The sequence below is a fragment of the Terrapene carolina genome, unplaced genomic scaffold, assembly GCF_002925995.2.
Source record: "Terrapene carolina triunguis isolate 2854851 unplaced genomic scaffold, T_m_triunguis-2.0 Scaffold96, whole genome shotgun sequence".
NCBI classification, from domain to species: Eukaryota; Metazoa; Chordata; order Testudines; family Emydidae; genus Terrapene; species Terrapene triunguis.
The window spans coordinates 72,184,083-72,206,188 of record NW_020664447.1 but is presented as its reverse complement, the minus strand read 5'-3'; the positions used below and the strand labels follow the sequence as shown (position 1 = coordinate 72,206,188).

At 41.9% G+C, this 22,106-nt stretch overlaps 1 protein-coding gene across 1 annotated transcript in view; it reads left to right on the top strand.

Annotated features, from left to right (window-relative positions):
• The window catches only part of CATSPERB (cation channel sperm associated auxiliary subunit beta), a 97,515-nt gene that overhangs the window by 21,666 nt on the left and 53,743 nt on the right, over window positions 1-22,106 (top strand). The window contains exons 7-16 of the mRNA XM_029911455.1: window positions 2,614-2,706; window positions 3,683-3,801; window positions 11,510-11,542; window positions 12,136-12,202; window positions 16,560-16,606; window positions 17,446-17,598; window positions 18,592-18,744; window positions 19,377-19,521; window positions 20,278-20,429; window positions 21,754-21,908. Coding sequence (XP_029767315.1) covers window positions 2,614-2,706; window positions 3,683-3,801; window positions 11,510-11,542; window positions 12,136-12,202; window positions 16,560-16,606; window positions 17,446-17,598; window positions 18,592-18,744; window positions 19,377-19,521; window positions 20,278-20,429; window positions 21,754-21,908 — 1,117 coding nt within the window. The remainder of the gene's footprint in view (window positions 1-2,613; window positions 2,707-3,682; window positions 3,802-11,509; window positions 11,543-12,135; window positions 12,203-16,559; window positions 16,607-17,445; window positions 17,599-18,591; window positions 18,745-19,376; window positions 19,522-20,277; window positions 20,430-21,753; window positions 21,909-22,106) is intronic.

Below are 22,106 nucleotides of genomic sequence, written 5' to 3'. Positions count from 1 at the left end.
AAGAATTCAGGACTATCAATGAGCTTGTTCGTCTAGCAGCTATGTGATCACTCCACCTTCCAATTCATGGATATGCTACATTATATCGTCCCATCATGTCTAGATTCTTAAAGGGGCTTATGAGGGTCTAATCCTCCCTCTCTCCTCTCCCCCCCCCCCACCCCGGTTATAGAACCTATCCTTCTCTTGGTTGTAAATATAGTCATAGCAGGGCTGATGTGACCTCTACCTGAACCCAAGGCCACTTGCTCTTTGTTTCATCCTTCTGTTAAATCAGATTTCCTGGTAGCAATATCATCAAGTAGGAAGATGGGGGAATTACAAGATTTAATGGCAGGCCCTCATGTACAGCCTTTCATACAGACAAGACATCATTAAGACCTCACCCAAAAATTCTACCAAGAGTGATCTGTGATTTCCATTTAAGTCGGGTTATTCACCTTCCAATATTCTTTACAAACCCACGTTTGAAAAAAGGTGAGGCAAAACTGCATACATTAGATGGCCTCTTATTACACACAGATAGAACGAGGCCACTCAGAGCATCCCCCAGACTATTCATAGCATATAGAGATAGGGTTAAGGACCAGGTCTTTTCTACTCCAAGACTCTCGAACTGGATTTTGGTCTGTATCAAACCTTGCTATGAGTTGGCTTCTGTAATCCCACCATTAAGGGTCATAGCCCACTCTATGAGCGCACAAGCAATTTCTGTTGCCTCTCTGAGCAAAATACCAATCATAGACTTTATAGAGTAATAAACATGGCCTTTAGTTTTCATATTCATCCAACACTGTTCTGTCATGGAACATCCAGACCTGATGCAGACTTTGGCAGAGTTGTCCTATGGTCATCATTTAGGTAGACTCTGAGTACTTACCTTCTATAATTTAGATCACTGCTTGTGAGTCACTAGCAGTGAAATATATATTGTATATACACAAGCATCAAAGGAGAAACAATTGCTTACGCTACAGTAGCTGTGGTTCTTCAATACATGTCCCTATATATAGATTAGACTAAATACATTCCACAATCTGCCTCAACCTCTCCCCCATACTCGGTGCTATAGAGTCTGTTAACATCAAGATTTCATGGGGCAAAGAATCTGAGGGATGAGTTGGGGCAACACCACTCTTCAGTCAGAGGCATAAGGATATATAGGGCATAGACCCCCCCAACAGACAATGCTGGTCAAAAGGATCCATCTAGAGTGCAGTTGGTGCATGCGCTCAAAAAGTGGAATATATATGGACAACACATCTTGAAGAGCCAGTTATTGTAGGGTAAATAACTTTTTATTTCATGAGGTAGCAAAGCCTGAAACTTCTCCCAAAACTAAAACTAAACCAAATCTATAATTTCTTTGCAATTTTTTTTTCTTTTTAAAACTTTCCATACTCCTCTGCACTTCCTGCTTTTTGGCCAGGACGGGAAAAGGAAATCTCATGACCACAATCATTAATGTCACAGCATTTCAGAGCCAGATGATCTACTAGAACTCCAATAAAGCCTGTTTTGTTAAGATTTACACATTAGTTTTCAGAGTTTTGGGTAACAAAAACACTATCTGAAACTTTTTGCAGTTTCTCAGTGACTAATTTCAATGAAATCATAACACAGTGCTTGAAATACAGACTGAGACACCTGATAGGAATTCCCATTGAAATATCTATTGTAGCTGTTCCAAGCTTTCATCACAAACACTGACAGTGGTCAAACTCAGCTGAGGAAAAACCTGATCCCATAAAAGTGAATGGTAAAACTGGCTTTTAAGGGACCAGGCACTTCAATAATTCATGACAAACTCAATGTGTACATCTTTCACTCTTGTTAGATACACCCTTCCTTCTTCCCTTTTTATCTCTGTGCTGAATGACTACTCTCATTCCATTGAAATGCTTCCTGAACTTTCAACAATAACCCTCAAAAGCAAGATGTGCTTAGTTAAAATCAGGGAAGAAATCTGCACCACTGTAAGTCTGGACCTTCATCTGGTCAGGTGCAGTGAGCACAGACAGCATTTAATACAGACTGAGCTGTGATTTTTATTTGTTTCTAAAAGGTCTGCAAATCCTTAAAATGAGTTCTAGTCTCTGTTTCAAAATAAAATGAGTCTCATTTATGGTTTCATATCAAAACTATGTGGTACTGATTGATTTGGAAAGTCAACATCTGAAACTTATTGTGGTTTCCCAATCACAGTATGAAAACAGGTAAAACTTGGCAGTTTCAACTGAGCTTTATTTTTGATTTTGGTGTTTCAGACCCAAAATTCAAGTTAAAAGCTCCGAAAAGTGGTTGAAAACCAAAGACAATGGAGTTTCAAACACCTCTGAGATCTGTAGCCAGATCCCGGAGTCCTTACTCAGTTCTCATTCACTCAAAAGTTACACAGAAGCTTCTGTATTGAAGTGATCAATAGAAGACAGCATTTCCAACCCTACAGTCAATCCTATGAAGTCAGTGGGAGTTTTTCCAGAGTGAAGAGTATAGGATTTGGCCTCATATGATTGTACCAGAAAATACTTTTACAAATTGTGAGACATCTGCTTTTAGATTGTCCTTTTTCCTTTCATTGCTACATCAATCTTCTTTTTTTTTTATTCATAGGAATTTATTTAGGAGTTACCAATTCTGGATTTATATCTCGAGATACAGAGTGGTTCAATATGACAGACAGCCTGTGTAGTCTCCTAGACGATGGTAATTCCTTCTTCTTCTTAATAATTTAACAAGTGTAGTGTTCTTGGTTGCTTGGGTGGTACATTCATTACACTGTCATGTGAGAGACTCAAGTCTGCACTTAGACTTGTGTTGACAGAACCGTGGTGGGATGCCCTGACCCATTTCTACCCACATTTGCTCCCCTTGAGGTAAGTAGAGATCATCTTGAATTATATCAAAATATAGCATAATGTGTATGTAATTGTCAATAATAAAACCAAAAAGCTTAAGAAATAATAATAAAACCAAAATTTATAAATCCATAGCAGGCATGCATAGAGAAGGAAGGCTTGCTTAGATCAGTGGCAAGTGGTAGAAACTAATTTGAAACAGTCTTGGTCCCTTGCTTGACCACATTCTCAATCCAGACAAGAGAAAAGGTAAATATCACAGGTAGTGCTTTGAACCCTGTCAGATTGAAAAAAAGGACATTACGGAGTTGCCATGGTGGTCCCTACAGGCTAACTGGAGTGGAAAGTGTGCTCTGGAAAGGGCTATTTTCCAGTCCTTTGTAAGATGAGAAGTACTTAAGTACTGGGTGAGTGCTGAGCTGACCTAGGAAGCTCTTAAAGAGTCCGTGCTATAACCTGAAAGGCAAAAGGAATCATCAGTTCCTATGGCAAGAAAGATGTATGGTTTGTGAAGCTATTCTGAAGCAGCAAAAAAACAACCCTAATTCCGCACTACCTATCCTTTTGGCCTTATTTTCAGGTTCAGGCTGGCCAGCTAAATGGCGTTCATGTCAAATTCTAAAACATACATGATTTGTAAAAATGTCTCTAATTTTATATGCTGAATCCAGAGGGGAACCAAGCACTTGTAATGATACCCACAAATGTTCTGAATGGCTAAGTGATTCTTTGGCTTGCATGTAGACTATAGTCATGACGTGTGTGAATGCACAAAACAAACAAAGCAGTGATTATTCATAATGCTGTTTTTTCTCTTCCATAAGACTGTGCTGGCCTTTCACTTGTGAATATAATCTTAACGAATAATCATTTAATAATCCTCACTACATTGGGCCTTTTTATCAGTCAAGATCTACGCTATCCAACTGGAAGGATTTTAAATGTATGTGAGTTTACTTATAAATTAAGTAACTTTTTAAGGCATATTTGCAAAGCGTAAGACAAATAAAAGTTTGCACAATTGTGCAGTTATTTTTGGAGAAGTCCTCATGGAAATATAGTAAGGGAGATTTTAATTTGTGTGACTAGCGGGATTACCTTTTTCTCAGCCTTTTAACATGAGATTAGGAAATTGGGAATAAAGGAAGATTCAGGATTGTTAAAATTCAGAATAAGGACATACAACTGTCCCATAGCATAATAGTTAATTTGTAGAGTAATCTTGTTGTAAAAATGTTTTGTGAGAAATGTAGCACATTTAGTCATGCTCCTTTTAACTATTTATTAGGCCTGGTCTACACTAGGCTTTTATGTCGAATTTGGCGCCGTTACATCGAATTAACTCTGCACCCGTCCACACCACAAAGCTATTTAGTTCGACATAGAGCTCTCTTAAATTCGACTTCTGTACTCCTCCCCAAGGAGAGGAGTAGCGCTAAATTCGAAATGGCCATATCGAATTAGGCTAGGTGTGGATGGAAATCGACGGTAATAGCTCCGGGAGCTATCCCACAGTGCACCACTCTGTTGATGCTCTGGACAGCGGTCAGAGCTCAGATGCTCTGACCAGCCACACAGGAAAAGCCCCGGGAAAATTTGAATTCCCTTTCCTGTCTGGGCAGTTTGAATCTCATTTCCTGTTTGGACATCGTGGTGAGCTCAGCAGCACTGGCAACGATGCAGAGCTCTCCAGCAGAGATGGCCGTGCAATCGCAGACTAGAAAGAGGGCCCCAGCATGGACTGATCGGGAAGTCTTGGATCTCATCGCTGTGTGGGGCGATGAGTCCGTGCTTTCAGAGCTGCGCTCCAAAAGAAGGAATGCAAAGATCTACGAGAAGATCTCTAAAGCCATGGCAGAGAGAGGATACAGCCGGGTTGCAACGCAGTGCCGCGTGAAAATCAAGGAGCTGAGACAAGGCTACCAAAAAACCAAAGAGGCAAACGGACGCTCTGGATCCCAGCCCCACACATCCCGTTTCTACCAGGCACTGCATTCCATCCTAGGTGCGGCCGCCACCACTACCCCACCCGTGACCGTGGACTCTGAGGATGGGATATTGTCCGCGGCCGGTTCCTCGTCGGACATGTTAGCGGACGGGGAAGATGAGGAAGGAGATGAGGAGGACAAGGCAGTCGACAGCGCTTGCACCGCTGATTTCCCCGACAGCCAAGAGCTCTTCATCACCCTTACCGAGATCCCCTACCAACCGTCCCCAGCCGTTACCCCGGACACAGAATCAGGGGAAGGATCAAGCAGTAAGTGCTTTAAACATCTAAACTTTTATTTGTAACAGAACTGGAATATTTAAAATATTAACAATGGGTTTTTCCTGAAGTGATTTAAACATCTAAACTTTTATTTTTAACAGAACTGGAATATTTATAATATTAACAATGGGTTTTTCATGATTTCTTTGCCTTAAAATTTTTAGTCCCAACTATTTAAAAGAAATCTAACAATGTCCGGTTTTTCATGATTATGCTGCCCAAGACGCTCCACTCTTTAGTCCCTGCCAGTGCAGCTACACCAAAATCCGGTCTATATGTCCGGGGATAGAGACGAAATCCTCATGTGAGATCTCAACATAGGTCTCCTGCAGGTAATGTTCAAGCCTGGTCATCAGGTTCCTGGGGAGAGCGATTTTATTGGGTCCTCCATGGTACGAGACGTTTCCTCGCCAGGAGACAATCAAATACTCAGGGATCATTGCACGGCAAAGCATGGCGGCATACGGCCCTGGTTTTTGCATGCTTTCCCTAAGCATGCGTTCCTTCTCGCTGTCCGAGATCCTCATCAGGGTGATGTCGCTCATGATGCCCTGCTTTGAATTAGGGAGGGGAATGTTAGTATTGGGACTGCTTTACAGCGACGCGGTGGAGGCGGGAGAGGGGCAACATACAGGGATCTTTCCCTGGGAGAGCCGCGAGGGGGTGGGACAGGGGCAGAGTTCATGCTTGCCGGATTGCTGGCAGCAGAGACTGGCTTTGCTTTCAATGTGAAAGGAGGCCAGTGCTACTATTAAAGTTTTAAGCAGCCACAAGTCTACGGCTTACCATGTTTGCCTGCTACACAAGTTGAGGTGTCCTGCCCCGCTTCTCAGATCGCCGCTGCAAGACCCCAGGCACTGAAGGCGAGGTCCGAAAATTCGACCTTGTCCTGAGTGCGCATGTGAGAGGTGCAGTGCATGGTCTTGTTCACAGAGAAAGACTATGTTCTTTGTTCACAACTTCATTTATCTGTCTCAGGAATTCACTCCCTTTTTCCCATTCCCACAGACACATCTGCGACTGTCTCCCAACCCAGCCTGGCATCACACTCACAGAGGCTAGCGCAGATTAGGCGGGGGAAGAAGAAGACGCGTGAGGACATGTTCTCAGAACTAATGTCCTGCACCCGAGCACAGGCAACCCAGCAGACACAGTGGAGGGAGAACTTGTCCGAAATGCACCGAGCAATCATGGAACGGGAGGAGAGGTGGCGTCAGGAAGACCAACAGGCGACTCAAACGCTGCTTGGACTAATGAGGGAGCAAACGGACACGCTCCGGCACCTTGTTGATGTTCTGCAAGACTGGAGGCAGGAGGACAGAGCCCCGCTGCGGTCTATCTCTAACCGCCCTCCCCCGCCACCAAGTCCCACACCCCCCTCACCCAAAGTCCAAAGAAGGAGGGGCGGCAAGGGCCGTTAAAACTTTCAGTCAACCAGTGCAGACTGCTCTAGCACTGTTGGGCTCTCATTCCCCAAAATTTGAAAAGTCCTTTCCTACCCACCTCACACAAGCCCCCGTCCAAGTTTCACCACCCCTCATTTCATGTGTGGTTCATAATAAAATATTCGTTTCTGTTAATTACTGTTTCCATGATTTTCTTTGGGAGGAGAGTCTGTCTGAAGGGGGGGAAGGGGCTTGGTAATTGGACAGGACAGTCACCTTTAGCAGGGTACAGAGGCGGGGGCAGGTCCAGCATCAGGACACATACACAGTGCAGTCACTACTTGCCCTGCTCAGTCTGGGAGGTGGTTTTCATGTTCTGTGGGGGGGGGGGAGAGCTCTGTGACTTTGTGGCGGGGGAGGGCAGTTACAGATCTTATGCAGCGGTCCTTATCCTGGATCACAGAGCCACGCAGCAGGGGATCTGTAACCTCCTCCCCCTGCCAGAAAGTCACATATCCGACACATACACGCAGTCCCGCCCAGGAGTGCTGGCAGGCTCCGTTGAGACAACCAGTCCACCAGTGCGGAGCCTGTCATTCCGGGAGTTTAGAAGCATCATTTGCATCACAACACTAAACCCGCCCCCTGCCACAGTCTGCGTCCCCGGTTTAAAACATTCCCGCGAAAACAGTAATAAAGACAACGGTGTTCATTAACAACAAAACAGAACAGATTTTATTTTTTGGGAAGGGGGTGAAGGGGGTATGTAGCTGGAGAGGATAGTCAACATAAACTGGGTAAAGAAACGGGGGCAGGTTCAGCTTCTCTTTAAACAAAGTTAATAGTCACAGGTTACCCTGCTCACTGAGGAAACTAGCTTTCAAAGCCTCCCGGATGCACAGCACGTCCCGCTGGGATCTTCTAATCGCCCGGCTGTCTGGCTGTGCGTAATCAGAAGCCAGGCTATTTGCCTCAACCTCCCACCCCGCCATAAAGGTCTCCCCCTTGCTCTCACAGAGATTGTGGAGCACACAGCAAGCTGCAATAACAATGGGGATATTGGTTTCGCTGAGATCACAGCGAGTCAGTAAGCTTCTCCATCTCCCCTTGAGACGGCCAAAAGCACACTCCACCACCATTCTGCACTTGCTCAGCCGGTAGTTGAACAGTTCTTTTTCTGTGTCCAGGGCGCCAGTATAGGGCTTCATGAGCCAGGGCATTAGCGGGTAGGCTGGGTCCCCGAGGATCACTGTAGGCATCTCCACATCCCCAAGAGTTATTTTGTGGTCCGGGAAGTAAATACCTTCCTGCAGCCGTCTAAACAGACCAGAATTCCTGAACACGCGAGCGTCATGAACCTTGCCCGGCCATCCGACGTTGATGTTCGTAAAACGTCCCCTATGGGCCACCAGTGCTTGCAGCACCATTGAAAAGTAGCCCTTTCGGTTGATGTACTGGCTGGCCTGGTGGTCCGGTCCCAGGATAGGGATGTGAGTCCCATCTATAGCCCCACCACAGTTTGGGAATCCCATCGCGGCGAAGCCATCTATGATGACCTCCACGTTTCCCAGGGTCACTACCTTTGAGAGCAGTAGCTCAATGATTGCGTTGGCTACTTGCATCACAACAACCCCCACTGTAGATTTGCCCACACCAAAGTGGTTCGCGACTGACCGGTAGCTGTCCGGCGTTGCAAGCTTCCAGAGGGCTATGGCCACTCGCTTCTGGACAGTCAGGGCTGCTCGCATCCGGGTGTCATTGCGCTTCAGGGCAGGGGACAGCAACTCACAAAGTTCAAGGAAAGTCCCCTTCCGCATGCGAAAGTTTCGCAGCCACTGGGATTCATCCCAGACCTGAAGCACTATGCGGTCCCACCAGTCCGTGCTTGTTTCCCGGGCCCAGAATCGCCATTCCACAGCATCAACATGACCCATTGCAACCGTGATGTCCTGGGCGCTGGGTCTCGTGGTTTCTGACAGCTCTGTGCTACTCTCCGACTTCAGGCCCTCACGGCGGTGCCGTAGCCTCCTCTCCTCATTTCTCTGCATCTGCCTCAGGGAAAGGTGTATGATAAGCTGCGAGGCGTTGAGAACGGCCACAACTGCAGCGATGGTAGCAGCGGGATCCATGCTCGCAGTGCTGTGGCGTCCGCGCTGTCACAGATCAGAAAAGTGCACGAACTGATTTCCCGCCGGCGCTTTCAAGGATGGAGGGAGGGAGGGAGGGCGGTAGTGACGGACGGATGACGACAGTTACCCAAAAGCACCCTCGACACATTTTTTTACCCAGAAGGCATTGGCGGCTCGACCCAGAATTCCAATGGGCAGCGGGGACTGCGGGAACTGTGGGATAGCTGCCCACAGTGCACCGCTTCCAATGTCGACGCTTGCCCCGTTAGTGTGGACTCACACAGTCGAATTACTGTCCTTAGTGTGGACACACAAGTTCGACTTTGTAATATCGATTCCACATATTCGATTTAAGTGAAATCGAACTACCCTCGTAGTGTAGACATACCCTTAGATTAATAAACTTTAATGCCAGAAGAGATCTTTTGGTTCATCTAATTTAAACTATTCATACAAGAAGTTCCTTTACTCTATTAGTCTGAAGGCAGGGTTTTCAATGGACTTGCTAACTTATATGTTCTGAAACCCACATATGGATGGGTTCACCAGAGTTGCTTTGCCACCATAGCAAAAGGATTGGATCCATCTTTGCAAATGATTGGCTGTGCCACAAGTACCGTGGCAAGGCCAATTCATTTGATCAGCACTAGTGGTAAGTGGAAGGTTGGTTGATCACTTAGAACTTGATGCTGCAAGATGCTGAGCCTTCTGGTCTTCATCCAGAAAAGCACTTAAGCACATGCTTATCTTTAAGCATGTGAATAGTTCCATTGAAGTGAAAGATATTAATTCTTACTTGCAGGCTCAATCTTTTTAGTCACACACATATACTCTCTATAAGCAACTTATTTCATTATGTCCCTAACTGCTTACAGTGGACCAAATTCTGAAATCTTCTGTTTTTAACTCCACACTATGATGCTTTCTCAGGGTGTCCAGGACTAAGAGTCACCTTGTTACCCCCACCCCTGCCTCAGTGAGAGAGATGTGCTTGTCCTGAATTGGTTGTCTGCTCACTGACACCACCAGTCTGTTAGCTACTCAAACAATCTCCTTAGAGCTCTACCAGCCCTTACTTTGCCTTGCAGGTAACAAAAGGTAGACCTCCAGCTTCTCAGCCCCTCTAAAAGCAACCCCTGCAGTGTTCAGCCCCATCACTGAATGCTTTCAGAAATTACCATGTTCGCTGTCACCAAAGGGAACTATATACAATACACATCAGCGTGTTTGATTCAACTGAGACTTTGCTTAATAACACAGCACTGAGATGTATTTATAATAAAAACAAGAATAAGTTTATTCACAAAGAACAGAGATTCAAAGACTCAAATGAGTAGAGAGTAAGAATATTGGAAACAGAAGTATAAGATGCTTCTTAGAGTCTAAACTTAATGTTAACAGGCTCAAATCCTTGTCTGAAGTAGGTTCTCACCTAAAACAACTTCCCAGCACCACCACCCAGCATGGCTGGGATCCACTTTTTATGAATGCAAAATGTGCTGTCCTTTTTGCTCCCTCAGTGATGGATAAAAAGCTGTCCCTTTCCCCCAGATATCGTCCAGTAAACCTTTGAAGTGTATTCTTTTGAAGTGCAACCCCAGATAAAACACTTCTCACCCATTGTTCATTTTCCTGTGTGCTCCTTTCCTGTTGACTTCACAGGTCTCTGATGACTTGGAATGTATTTGCCTCACCATGCTTAATTTACATCAGAGACAGGGATAGGTGAATAGGCATGCTTCGTCTGGCAGAAAACCCATTTGTCAACTCTGCCTTGTTACAGACTTTACAATATATCTTCAGTATGTATACATAACTCCTTATACAGTGTCAGTACATACATTTCACAATGATATTAATGACAAGTGTGTCACTGGCTTTCATTTAATACCTTAAATGACCCTACTTATGGATTAATACCATGAAAGCAGTGTGTTAGGTGTAGTGAATGCATCAGGTTTGATAGGAGTTACTGTTACAGAACAGCGTACTCTTTGTCAATTGGCGTTGGCGGTTCTGAGGGTCACACTCACTAACTAAATGGTAATTTTGTCTGAGTACGGATTTATGGATTAAGATTTAATGATTTGGCCTGATGTGATTACTAATTTACCTTGTTTAAAGCTCAAAGTACATGTCACTAGCCAAATTTTGCCCTTATTTACACCTGAGCAAATCAATAGAGATTTGTGCAGGTGTAGCTGCGAACAGAATTTGGCTCCATGTGCTTCTATATACTTACAAAATGAAGCTATGAGAATAAAATTAGACTGACTGTAACTAAAATATTTATATAATTAAAAACTCCTAATTACAAGTTGTCAAAACAAATCCTATTAACTTTTAAATAATTTGTACTGTACATGTTTCTACAACTTGTTATTGCAGACGGGATAGCCAGTGATTTTCAATGAGTTTATATTGGAGATAGGCCTGAATCAAAACCATGGATTCAAATGTCCCAATAACTTGAAGAAATTCAAAACCAAATTGGGATCTGAACTCTGGAGCTCAAACCCATCTGTCATTTCTGTTAATCATGAACATATTTAATAACTGATAGGAAAAGCATTTCTTGATTGTTAATGACTGGCTGCAGAAATTGAATATGCTTAATATTATTGTTCATGAATTGCCAAGAAATTCCCTCCCCTATTGATTTTAATATGTATATTATATGCAAAAAAACTATGCTAAAAGAACATTATTAAGTTGCAAAGTCAAGCATTCAACATTTAGTAAATACCAAAATTAAGGCTGTGTGTGCACAACCTTAATTTAATCCCCTGGTACACATGTATTATGATAATCTTTAATTACATGATCACATACTAGTATTACTAATTTTTTGCTTTCTTTTTTCCCTAGTTCACCAAACCAAGCTTCTGTGGCTTTGAAAGGGTGAGAATCTTGGAAAAGCAGTTTTCTTAATTTTCTGTTTGTTTTACTTGTTCACAATATGAGATCACTTTACACCAGTGAATTAATATTTAAAAAAACCCACCAGAAATATTTTAAATTTCTGGGTTAGAACACCACAATTGCCTAACAGTTCACAAAAACATTTTAAGTTAGGCCAGCCTAATAAGAATAATACAGCAGAGGGAATTGTAGGCAAGCACAATTTACTTTCTCGGATTTGAACTTGGCTGTAGACACTGAGTAGCATTATCATGGGATCTTTTAATGACTACCACTTATCAAGGCTTTGGTTTCACATGTTTGAAAAATTACACCTCCAACAGCTTTATGTTCAGGCCTTGCTTATTCCTGACTTGGAGATTCAGGAAGTGGCTGTATTCTCCTACTCCTCTTTCCCCATCAACCTGTATTTATTCTTATCTACATTATTGATCAAGCCCAACCCTCCTTGTACCCTCCAGTGTCTTTGCAGGATTCTTTAATGCAAACTAAGCTATTATTTATGTACAGAAAAATTACATCACAAACGGATGCAATTATTTTAATTATGTATTTCCCTCTGTTTCTCATAGGATGATTATTTCAGCGCAAATGTATGGTATAATGTGCAATGTCTAGCTAACGCAGAGAGCTATGAAGGTGAGAAGTTCAGATGTGAAAATTTTTAAATCTATGAAACGGAGGGAGAAAAGGAAAAAAAAGTAAAGCATAGTTATGAACTGAGTTGTGTTCGGGTTAATCACTTAACTTGGGGTTTTCACAGGAGCCTAAGGGAGTTAGGCATTCATATCCCACTCAATTTCCATGGAATTTGGGCACCAAACTCCCATAGGATCTTCTGAAAATCTATAAAATGTCTTTAGTTTAGGGGCTGATCCCCCAACCATTCTCCCACAACTTATGTACCCATGAAAAACGCTAAAAAACAGTAGAAGTGCTGGTTCTTCTTTAAGTGGTGTCCCTGTGGATGTTCCACTTTAGGTGCGCATGTGTGTCTGAACCATTAATGGGAGATTTTCTCATTCAACAACAGCGAGATTCCTAAAAGGATTTATCAATCTTTTTCTGCAGATTAGAGCCTCTACATAGCTTTGGGATCTCAGCCTAGTTCTTAACTGTCTCATGAAACAATCCTTTGAGCCATTAGCTATGTGCTCGCTACAACATCTGTCTATGAAGGCTGCCTTCTTGGTGGCCATCACTTCTGCTCTAAAAGTTGGGGTGGGGGTGTCTCTAATGGCCGATGCTCCCTTACCTTTTCCTTGGAGAACAAAGTAATCTTTATGACCTCATCCAAAGTTCTTACCTAAAGGATCCTCTGAATTTCATATCATCCAAACTATTCACCTTTCTTTTTTTCCTAAGCCTCAGTCTATGCAGTAGTCTGCTTTTCATGCACTAAATGTTAAGAGGACATTAGCCTTTTACTTGGATAGAATTAGGCCATTGAGGAGGTCCCCTAGGCTCTTTGTTTCTATTGCAAATAGGTCTGAGGGAGCACCTGTCTCCACTCACAGACTTTCTAAATGGATCTTTGGATGTATCATTGCCTTTATGGATTAGCTGAGGTCACACCTCCTGTCATAACTATAAAGGGAAGGGCAACAGTCCTCCTGTGTACAATACTATAAAATCCCTCCTGGCCAGAGACTCCAAAATCCTTTTACCTGTAAAGGGTTAAGAAGCTCAGGTAACCTGGCTGACACCTGACCCAAAGGACCAATAAGGGGACAAGATACTTTCAAATCTTGGTGGGGGGAAGGCTTTTGTTTGTGCTCTTTGTTTTGGTGGGAGTTCGCTCTTGGGACTGAGAGGGACCAGACATCAATCCATGCTCTCCAAATCTTTCTGAACAAGTCTCTCATATTTCAAACTTGTAAGTAAACAGCCAGGCAAGGCGTGTTAGTTTTATCTTTGTTTTCTCAACTTGTAAATGTACCTTTTGCTAGGGTGTTTACCTCTGTTTGCTGTAACTTTGAACCTAAGGCTAGAGGGGGGTCCTCTGGGCTCTTTAAGTTTGATTACCCTGTAAAGTTATTTTCCATCCTGATTTTACAGAGATGATTTTTACCTTTTTCTTTAATTAAAAGCCTTCTTTTTAAGAACCTGATTGATTTTCCCTGTTTTTTAGATCCAAGGGGGTTGGATCTTGATCCACCAGGAGTTGGTGGGAGAGAGGAGGGGGGATGGTTAATTTCTCCTTGTTTTAAGATCCAAGGGGTTTGGATCTGTATTCACCAGGGAATTGGTGAAGAGTCTCTCAAGGCTACCCAGGGAAGGGAATTAGCACATTGGGAGTGGTGGCAGCGGACCAGATCTAAGCTGGTAGTTAAGCTTAGAAGTTTTCATGCAGGCCCCCACATCTGTACCCTAAAGTTCAGAGTGGGGAAGGAGCCTTGACACCTCCCGTAAGAGTGACTGCACAGTCTACGTCTGTAGCTCTACTCAAAGACATTCTGGTTGCTGAAATCTGCAGGGCTGCAACTTGTTTCTCGGTGCAAACGTTTTCCAACCACGGTGCCCTAATTCATGCTGCAAGATCAGATGCAGCAGTAGGCAACGCAGTTCTTTCTTCAGTGGTGGACTCTGTTCTCAAACTCTCACCTTCTTAAAGGGTTACTGCTAAGGAGTCACCTAAAGTGGAGTTCCCCCAGGGACACTTCTCGAAGAAGGAGAGGTTATTCACCTTGTGCAATAACTGGAGTTCTTCTATATGTGTCCCTGTGGGTGCTCCACTATCCACCCCATTTCCCCCGCTTCGGAGCTGTCTTTGTGGGGTTTGTGATAGAGAAGGAACTGAGAGCAGCTTGCCCACATAGCCCTATATAGCCTCGGTGCAGGGCATGAGGATGGGTAGGACACATGCGTGGGCTGAACAGGCACTGCTACCAAAATCTCCAATCAAAGGTGCAGGGATGAATGTTCCCCTAAAGTGGAGCACCACAGGCACATACACTTCTCAAAGAACTCCAGTTACTGCCCAAGGTGAGTAACCTCTCCTGTTGCACGAGGGATAGGCGGTAGAGAAGCTGCATGGAGAGAAACCTGTGCTTTCTCAGTGCCCTACAGCACTGCTCTGCACCAGTTCTTTGCAAGGAACGGGCGGAGAATCTATAGACTTCACAGATCCACTGATCAGAAAACTATTTAGTGGACGCAGAGCAAGCAGTAGCTGCTCTGATAACCCAGACACTGCTGTAGTGGCCACATAGTGGCTGCTCTGAAATCCGGCTCCAGGTTAGGATGACAATTCTTCCCTAGATCCCTGTGTAAAGCACATTCACTCAAGCTTTGAAAAGGGAGCAAGAATTTAACCCAGACAATTACACACAGGTTTAAATTATTTACAGGTGTATTTGTGTAAACACTTACAAGAGGTCTCCTCATCTCCCATCCTTCGCATGCACATGGGTAAAAGAGTTTTTTAACTCCAATGGATATTTTTTATGTTCTTAATTTTCATTTGTACTTGTATGTGGGTGCACAGTAGCTACTTTAGACAGGCAGATTGAAATCAGCATTCCACAAATCCAGTTCACAAACTCTGTTCCGTGCAAATGCAGTCTATAGAGTAAGGAGGATTTGCTTGTCCATATCCCAAATTTGTCATTTACTTTACTCGTTTGCTCAGTTGGTTATAATTTCCCAGATTAGTGGTTCTCCTTTAGTGTAAGAGAGGGGAGTGGGGGAAAAGGATTAAAACAGGAGGTATGGAACAGAATACAGTAGAACCTCAGAGTTACGAACACCAGAGTTATAAACTGACCGGTCAACCACACACCTCATTTGGAACTGGAAGTATGCAATCAGGCAGCAGCAGAGACAACAACAAAAAAGTAAATACAGTACAGTACTGTGATAAACGTAAACTACTAAATTAAAAAAAAAAGGAAAGTTAAAAAAAAAGATTTGACAAGGTAAGGAAACTGTTTCTGTGCTTGTTTCATTTAAATTAAGATAGTTAAAAGCAGCATTTTTCTTCTGCATAGTAAAGTTTCAAAGCTGTATTAAGTCAATGAAAGAACAACCATAACATTTTGTTCAGAGTTACGAACATTTCAGATTTACGAACAACCTCCTTTCCTGAGGTGTTTGAAACTCTGAGGTTCTACTGTACATATACCTTCTTGTAGATCCACCTCCCCTCCAAACCTCTTCATTAAGGGGAAATGAAAGAAACAATTTTCCTAAAATTGTTCCCCATCTAGCTAACTGCCTTTTTGCAGTGCTTTCTGACCTTTCAGCCATTTCCTGTTCTCACTTGGTGTAATGAAGGCTTAGCAGCAGGAGATTCTAGCTTTGCAACAGAGAGCTTTTCACTTTTTCATTTATAGCCTTTTCCAGTTATCCTTCAATATTTTTTAGATATTAAAAGTACTTTTTAGTCGATTTCTTTATTTTACTGCTCTAATCCTTAAACTCACAGATTTTGAAGAATTCTCCTGAGGAGAGGGACTGCCACTTAAAGGCTTCCTGTCTCTCCACTAGTGCTGAGCCAAACTCCCAGCAGTCTTCTAGGAGTTCCCTCAACCAAAGATGTTGTTTGAACAGAACCCTGAAGGGGATTTTCAAATGGTGGAGGGGGACACAACGTAACTTACCTAGACTCTGGTGGGATGGAGAATCAAGTAGAACCGGAACCCTAAAGAGAACCCATGAAAAGGTCTCTATAGGGTTGGATGAAATGTGGCACATACCACAGAGGTGATCGTTCCCTTTCCAACCTGCCGAAACCCAAATCAGCTTGTACAGGTTCCCCCTCTGTATAAGGAACAGAGTTGGTGTGTATGATATATATACATTATATGAGCTGATATCAGCCTTTATTTTCAAAAGTGCTGAGCATGTTGGGTACTGAGCTATTTTGAAGAATTGGCCCCAATTCTGGGAAATCTGTCCCATAAAGATGAAACCATATTGGTCTTTTTATAAAACTATATTACAGCTATTACGTGCTGACTTTGATGTTTAGATAATACCTTTGTTTTTTCCCTAGTGGATTACATTAGCCTCTCGTTCAACAAAGATAAGACATTAAGCCAGGTATGGTAATGCAGTAAACCAGGTAAGGTTTGCATTGGTTGATCATAACTGCAGTACTAATGCAACAGTATTCCCACTGATATCAGTCTATATTTTTTAACTTCCTATTTCTTTGCCATTTTTCTGTCTGAACATGTAAAGTCTTGATGTTCTAGCTCATTAGTAAAGTTGCTATCTGCATTCATAGCTTGCTCACAGAGTATTATTGCTCATTAGTAAAAAGTTGGCATGCTATATGTCCCCTAGTTAGTTTCCTAGCTTTAAAATTGCTTTCCAAATTAATATGCAATACCATTTAGCTCATACTATGACCCTGTTGATACTTCCATTGGGTAACATTGGCGGCCCCAGCACCAATGTGGATCCCACTAAAGTCAGTTAGGCTCCACATGGGCACAAAGGGCTGTCTACATGGATCTAGTTGCAGATTAAAGGGCCTAAAGTTGCAATTGTTTACTTGAGCTGCTTCCTTAATACTCCAGGAAAATTCTCATTAACTTCCACTTACTTACTAGTTCCCATTTGTCCATATCACAAATCCAACATAGAGGTTGGCTTGATTCCAGATAGTTGTCAATTTCTGCCCAAAAGAAGAAACCCAGGACCCGAGTAAGACTGAGTTTGGTCTTGCTGAAGGGATTTGTGTGAATGCTTGTGCAGTTTTGTTAGTCTCATGCTCACAAGCATTTCATTGAAGTCAATGGAGCTGAGCCAGTTTACACCAGCTGAGGATCTGGTCCTCCATTCTGTTCTGAAACCAAGCTTATGATACACTACATACAAACCCATTCAAACTTTCACCATATTGAGTTCCTAATCACATATTTCCTTCCTCTTAGGTATCTACCTGTTTCTATAGTAATGATCCATACACAGAATGGTACAGTTGCTTGCCCCATAGATTTCATGGTGGAAAGACACTTTCTAGACGAGTAGTGGCATTTCTTATTGACTATCAGCAGAACACTGGAATAGGTCTTATAACTGTTCAGGTACAGTATGGAACTCCAGGCATAATTTCTGCCGCTTAGCACATCTGAACTTTAATTTATAATTTAAATTAAATTGCCCGCCCTTCCATGCCATTCTGTTGTTCTGTTCAAGACAATGGTTTTTGGATAAAGGATGCCAAACAGTATCAGTGAGTATTAGAGGAGGGGAACTGAAACTTAGGAGATCTGAGTTCTATCCCTGACTCTTTCATTGGTTTGCTTTTTGGGCAAATCACTTCACCTTTCAGTGCATTAGTTTCCCCATCTGTAAAATGAGGATAATAAAAATGTATTAATCTACAGTGACATTCTCCCCTGTGCTGAAGTCCAGAGCAAGGCCTGTGTTGGGTGGAAGTGGTGCATTGGCTTGGTGTTGGACTTCTGCACAAGGATGAACTTCACCCTAGTGTTTGCAGGTGCTTTTTGAAATCTTTGCATGGAATGTGCTACAGAAGTGTGAAGTAGTAATGGTATATTTCTCCTTTATTTCTGTATATAAAAGGGTCCTTCTTTAGGTGCCTTGCACTGAAAAAAGGTTATCTGTGCAAATGGCTCTTCATGAGCAACTATATTTTGACGAGGAAAATCAAACATTTAATTGCAGTTCCCAGGATGTTTTGTAGCACAGCTGGAAACAAAACCCAGCTCTCCTGGTTCCCAGTCCTCTGCTTTATTCACAACCCCTTTTCCCCTCTTCAGAACTTAAGTTTCCATCTTTTCTAAATGCCACAAAAGTCTTTTCCTTCAATTACTAGAAATTAGGGAATGTTTCTATTTGACCGGTCAATGAAAAGCAAAAATTTGTGCCCAGTTACACAATAATGTGCAGGTTTCTCTCTCTAAGTTCTGTGTATTACTGTCACTTGCCAGACATAAATTTATAACCACTTAAATGTGCTGTACATTCTGTCTCTTATGATATTCTGAATGCTAGTGGTTTAATGACTGTGCAAAAATCTTACCTGTCTATAGTTAATATTTTTTTCTCTTTAGAATAAAGAAATGGTCTCGGTGTACAAGTTAACAGACCACAAATTGAACAGGAAAACAAAATTTCCAGTATTCTGGTTTCCAGACCCTACGTTTTTGCCTTTTGGAATGTTTTTTCACCCAGGAAGTCACTTTCTCTATGTTTATGGAAGCCAGGTGTGCATCTATGGGAATATATATGGAAGTGAAGTATAATTTTAATGGTGATTTTTAGGAATGAAAGGTCCAGTTCTATCCTTCTTGATGAAATTTTGTAAAACTCCTATCGACTTCAGCAGAAGCAAGATCAAAATGAGAAACTGTCATGCATTTTCTAACTGTGGGAAGAAATAACTTCTCACAGGGCCTCATTCTGCAGTGCTTGCTACCACTGAACAGAGTCTGTGAATGGTCTCATTTAAATCAAGTGTGACTTTGTGGAGTGAGGTACTGCTCATCTTAAGTAAGGGTAGGCCTAATTCTGGGGGGTGGAGGAGAGAGGAAATACTCAAGAAGTGAATTATAGTTAATTATGAACAAATTTTAGTTACAGGGAAACGTATTGCCAGATAGGGGTTATTTTCTAAAAACATCAAGTTTTAGATTTTGGGACAGCCTGGTATTTCTGTAATACTTATGTATGTGTGCAATAAAATGTATTGCATTTTTATAACTGTGAGGCTGGGGTGTTTACTTTGATTATTTCCAGCAAATGTTAATTGGAAAAAGATTCTGTCTCTATAATACTCTGTGAGCAAGCTATGAATGCAGATAGCAGTTCAACAGTCACAATTGTTTCTTTTCCATAGGTCTGGTTTTCTGATGATGGAGGCAACACTTTTATGTTGTTAATCACTCTGGAGAATGAAATAATTATAAAAACAAATATGTGTGTTTATAGTCACTCAATTGCATTTGTGACGGACAAGGGAAACATCTTCTTTACTAAGGCAGGTGAGGAATTCAGAATTAGTTCTGCAGTGGTTAGGAACTGACCCACGGCAGCTGCTTTGCTAACCATGCTCTGGGAAAAACAATTAAATCTAGTTCTTTGTTACCATTATTTTACAGTACGTTGGCTGAAGGGATACAAGAAGTCTTTTAAACTTCTACAAAAAATAATGTATTCAATTCATATCTTCTGTTAAGTTCTGAACAAACTGCCATTCGGTTGGAAAAACTTTGTGTTACTAACATTAACATACACATCTAAAACTGCAAAGCAGATAATCCGTTTGGGCTGAGTATCAATAATGGTATGCTCCACACTATGACTGAAGTCAGTGGGAGTTTTGTCATTGACTTAACTGATTGCAGGACTGAGCCTTGGGGCTTTGAGCCTGCAATGAGCATGTATGCATGGATCCCTTGACCCAGGCAGAGCCTCTTTGACAATAATGGACACAAGGGCTTATCCCAGTGCTCAGTGCAGGATCAGGACCTTAAATAGTATGTGCCTTAGGAGATAATCATTCAATTACATTTGTTTGTGATTTTGTTATAAACCGTTTTTATTTATTAACTTACCATAAGCTTGTTTCTTCAGAGATTTTTAAAAACAGAGGCCTCATCCTGAGCCATCACAGCTCCCTCGGAAGTCAACAGCAGCCTTCAGCCCTATTGCAATAAACCTAAACTCACTATGCTACCAAGTTTTGCTTGTGCAGGTGACCTATTTTCAACATCTTGTCCTATGTTCTTTCTCTGTAGGTTTAGAAAGATATGCCAAGCTTACGACATCAGCACACAATGTTTTCAATTTGTACTATGACCACTTGGGGTCTTTAAATATAATTTCTCTGAATGAATCAGTCTCTGATAGTCTGGAAATACACCTGCTTGATGTTATCACTCTAATACAGGTTAGTTGTATAACAAAATTATCAAACTCTTGTAGAATACTTTTAAAACCCCTCCTGCCTCCCCAGGCACAAAGTTCAAGGAAATTGGGTTTCATGCGAGGAAATGGATGGAATCCACCCTCAGCCTTTGGACAAGCTGCAAAGCTGCTGTGCAGCCCCTGTTTGGGTATTTCTAGTCCAGGACCTGGAATAAGTCACAGACCTTTCTTCACTTTTATGCTGAACACAATTAAGTGTGGATCCAGTAGTCCATCTCTCCATTCCACCTCAAACATCATCGTCTGACCCTCCTATTTGGGTTCAGCACAGGTTTGCACAGGCCTTTCCCCACTAGCAGATGGTGCAATGCTATGCTTGAATAGAGCAGAAGGCTTTGAGTGTGCCCTTCACACACGAGTGGATTTCACCTTAAATGGAAGAGAGCTGAATCACCCAGTGCTGCTCACACATAGAGCGGGTGCTGGTAAATGGTATTTCTTTTTATATAGTATCTTTTATGCAAATTATTTTTCAATGCTTTGCAGAATTTGAGTTTAAATAGTAACATTTTAATTAAGTGAGCAGAGCAATTCCCAAGCATATGATGAGACAGAATAATGTACTGAATAATACCAAAAGAAGAGAAGGATTGAGGAAATGAACTTTCTTTCACAGTAATAGAGAGAAGCGCATGATGCAGGAATAAGAAGTGGGAGGTTAAGTGGAGTTTGGTCACATAGGTAAAATCTGATCAGTCTATGGGCCTAAGCATAACGTGGCTAACCTAAAAAAATAGTCACATTTCAATTATAAATATTCCAGGAAATGTGACCCTGGTCCATAGGTGCTAATAACGATGCAGTAAGAACTTGGTGTAATACCTGTTAAATCAAATGGGTAACAAGTAGTTGTCCAATAATATAGTCCTTATACTTACTGGGGTTTTTTTTTCTTACTATTTAAAAAAAAATCAGTAAACTCAAAAGAAATACTTTTGTTGCCATTTAAAAACATTTGCCAACAGTTACACATCTCAGATGCTGCAGTTTTCCCTTTACTTAGCCGAGGAAATAACTGCTGTACCTCAAATACCACTCTCTTAAGCTTGGTTACTGTTCCCTTTTTAATAGGGTGGTCTCTATATTTAGAGAGTCCTGTAGGTGTTAGAAAACATTTGTAACATTTTATGTGGGGGGAAGAAACAGATTATTTGAAATGTCCTTATTTTACTAATTTGTCTTTAATCAGTTTTCAAGGCATCAGCACAATTTTATATTTTACATTGTTTAGGCAAAGAAGAATAAAAAGAAAAAGGATAACCGCCAACATTTTCCCTTCATTCTAGGAGGACGACATAGGTTTTGATGGCCCATTGTCGCCACAATACATCACTGAACAGCAAATGGTATTTTTTGAACATATCCCATTGAATGGAAAATCAAGAAGTATTCAAAAGTCAAGATTTTATGGTCTGCACAAAGGGAAGGTGTTACAATATCGGTAAATAGATGAACTCTTGCTATATTATTAGTATCAAAGAGCATTCAATATTTTCATGTTTTAATCATTTAAAAGAGCATTGCTAAATACTTTTTTTCATAGTTTGTATTTTATTAAAATGTTTTAAATACCATTTTAGGAACGTGGAAACATTGGGCAAAGAGCTGCCCTCAATCATACTTTGCAAATCTATTGGCT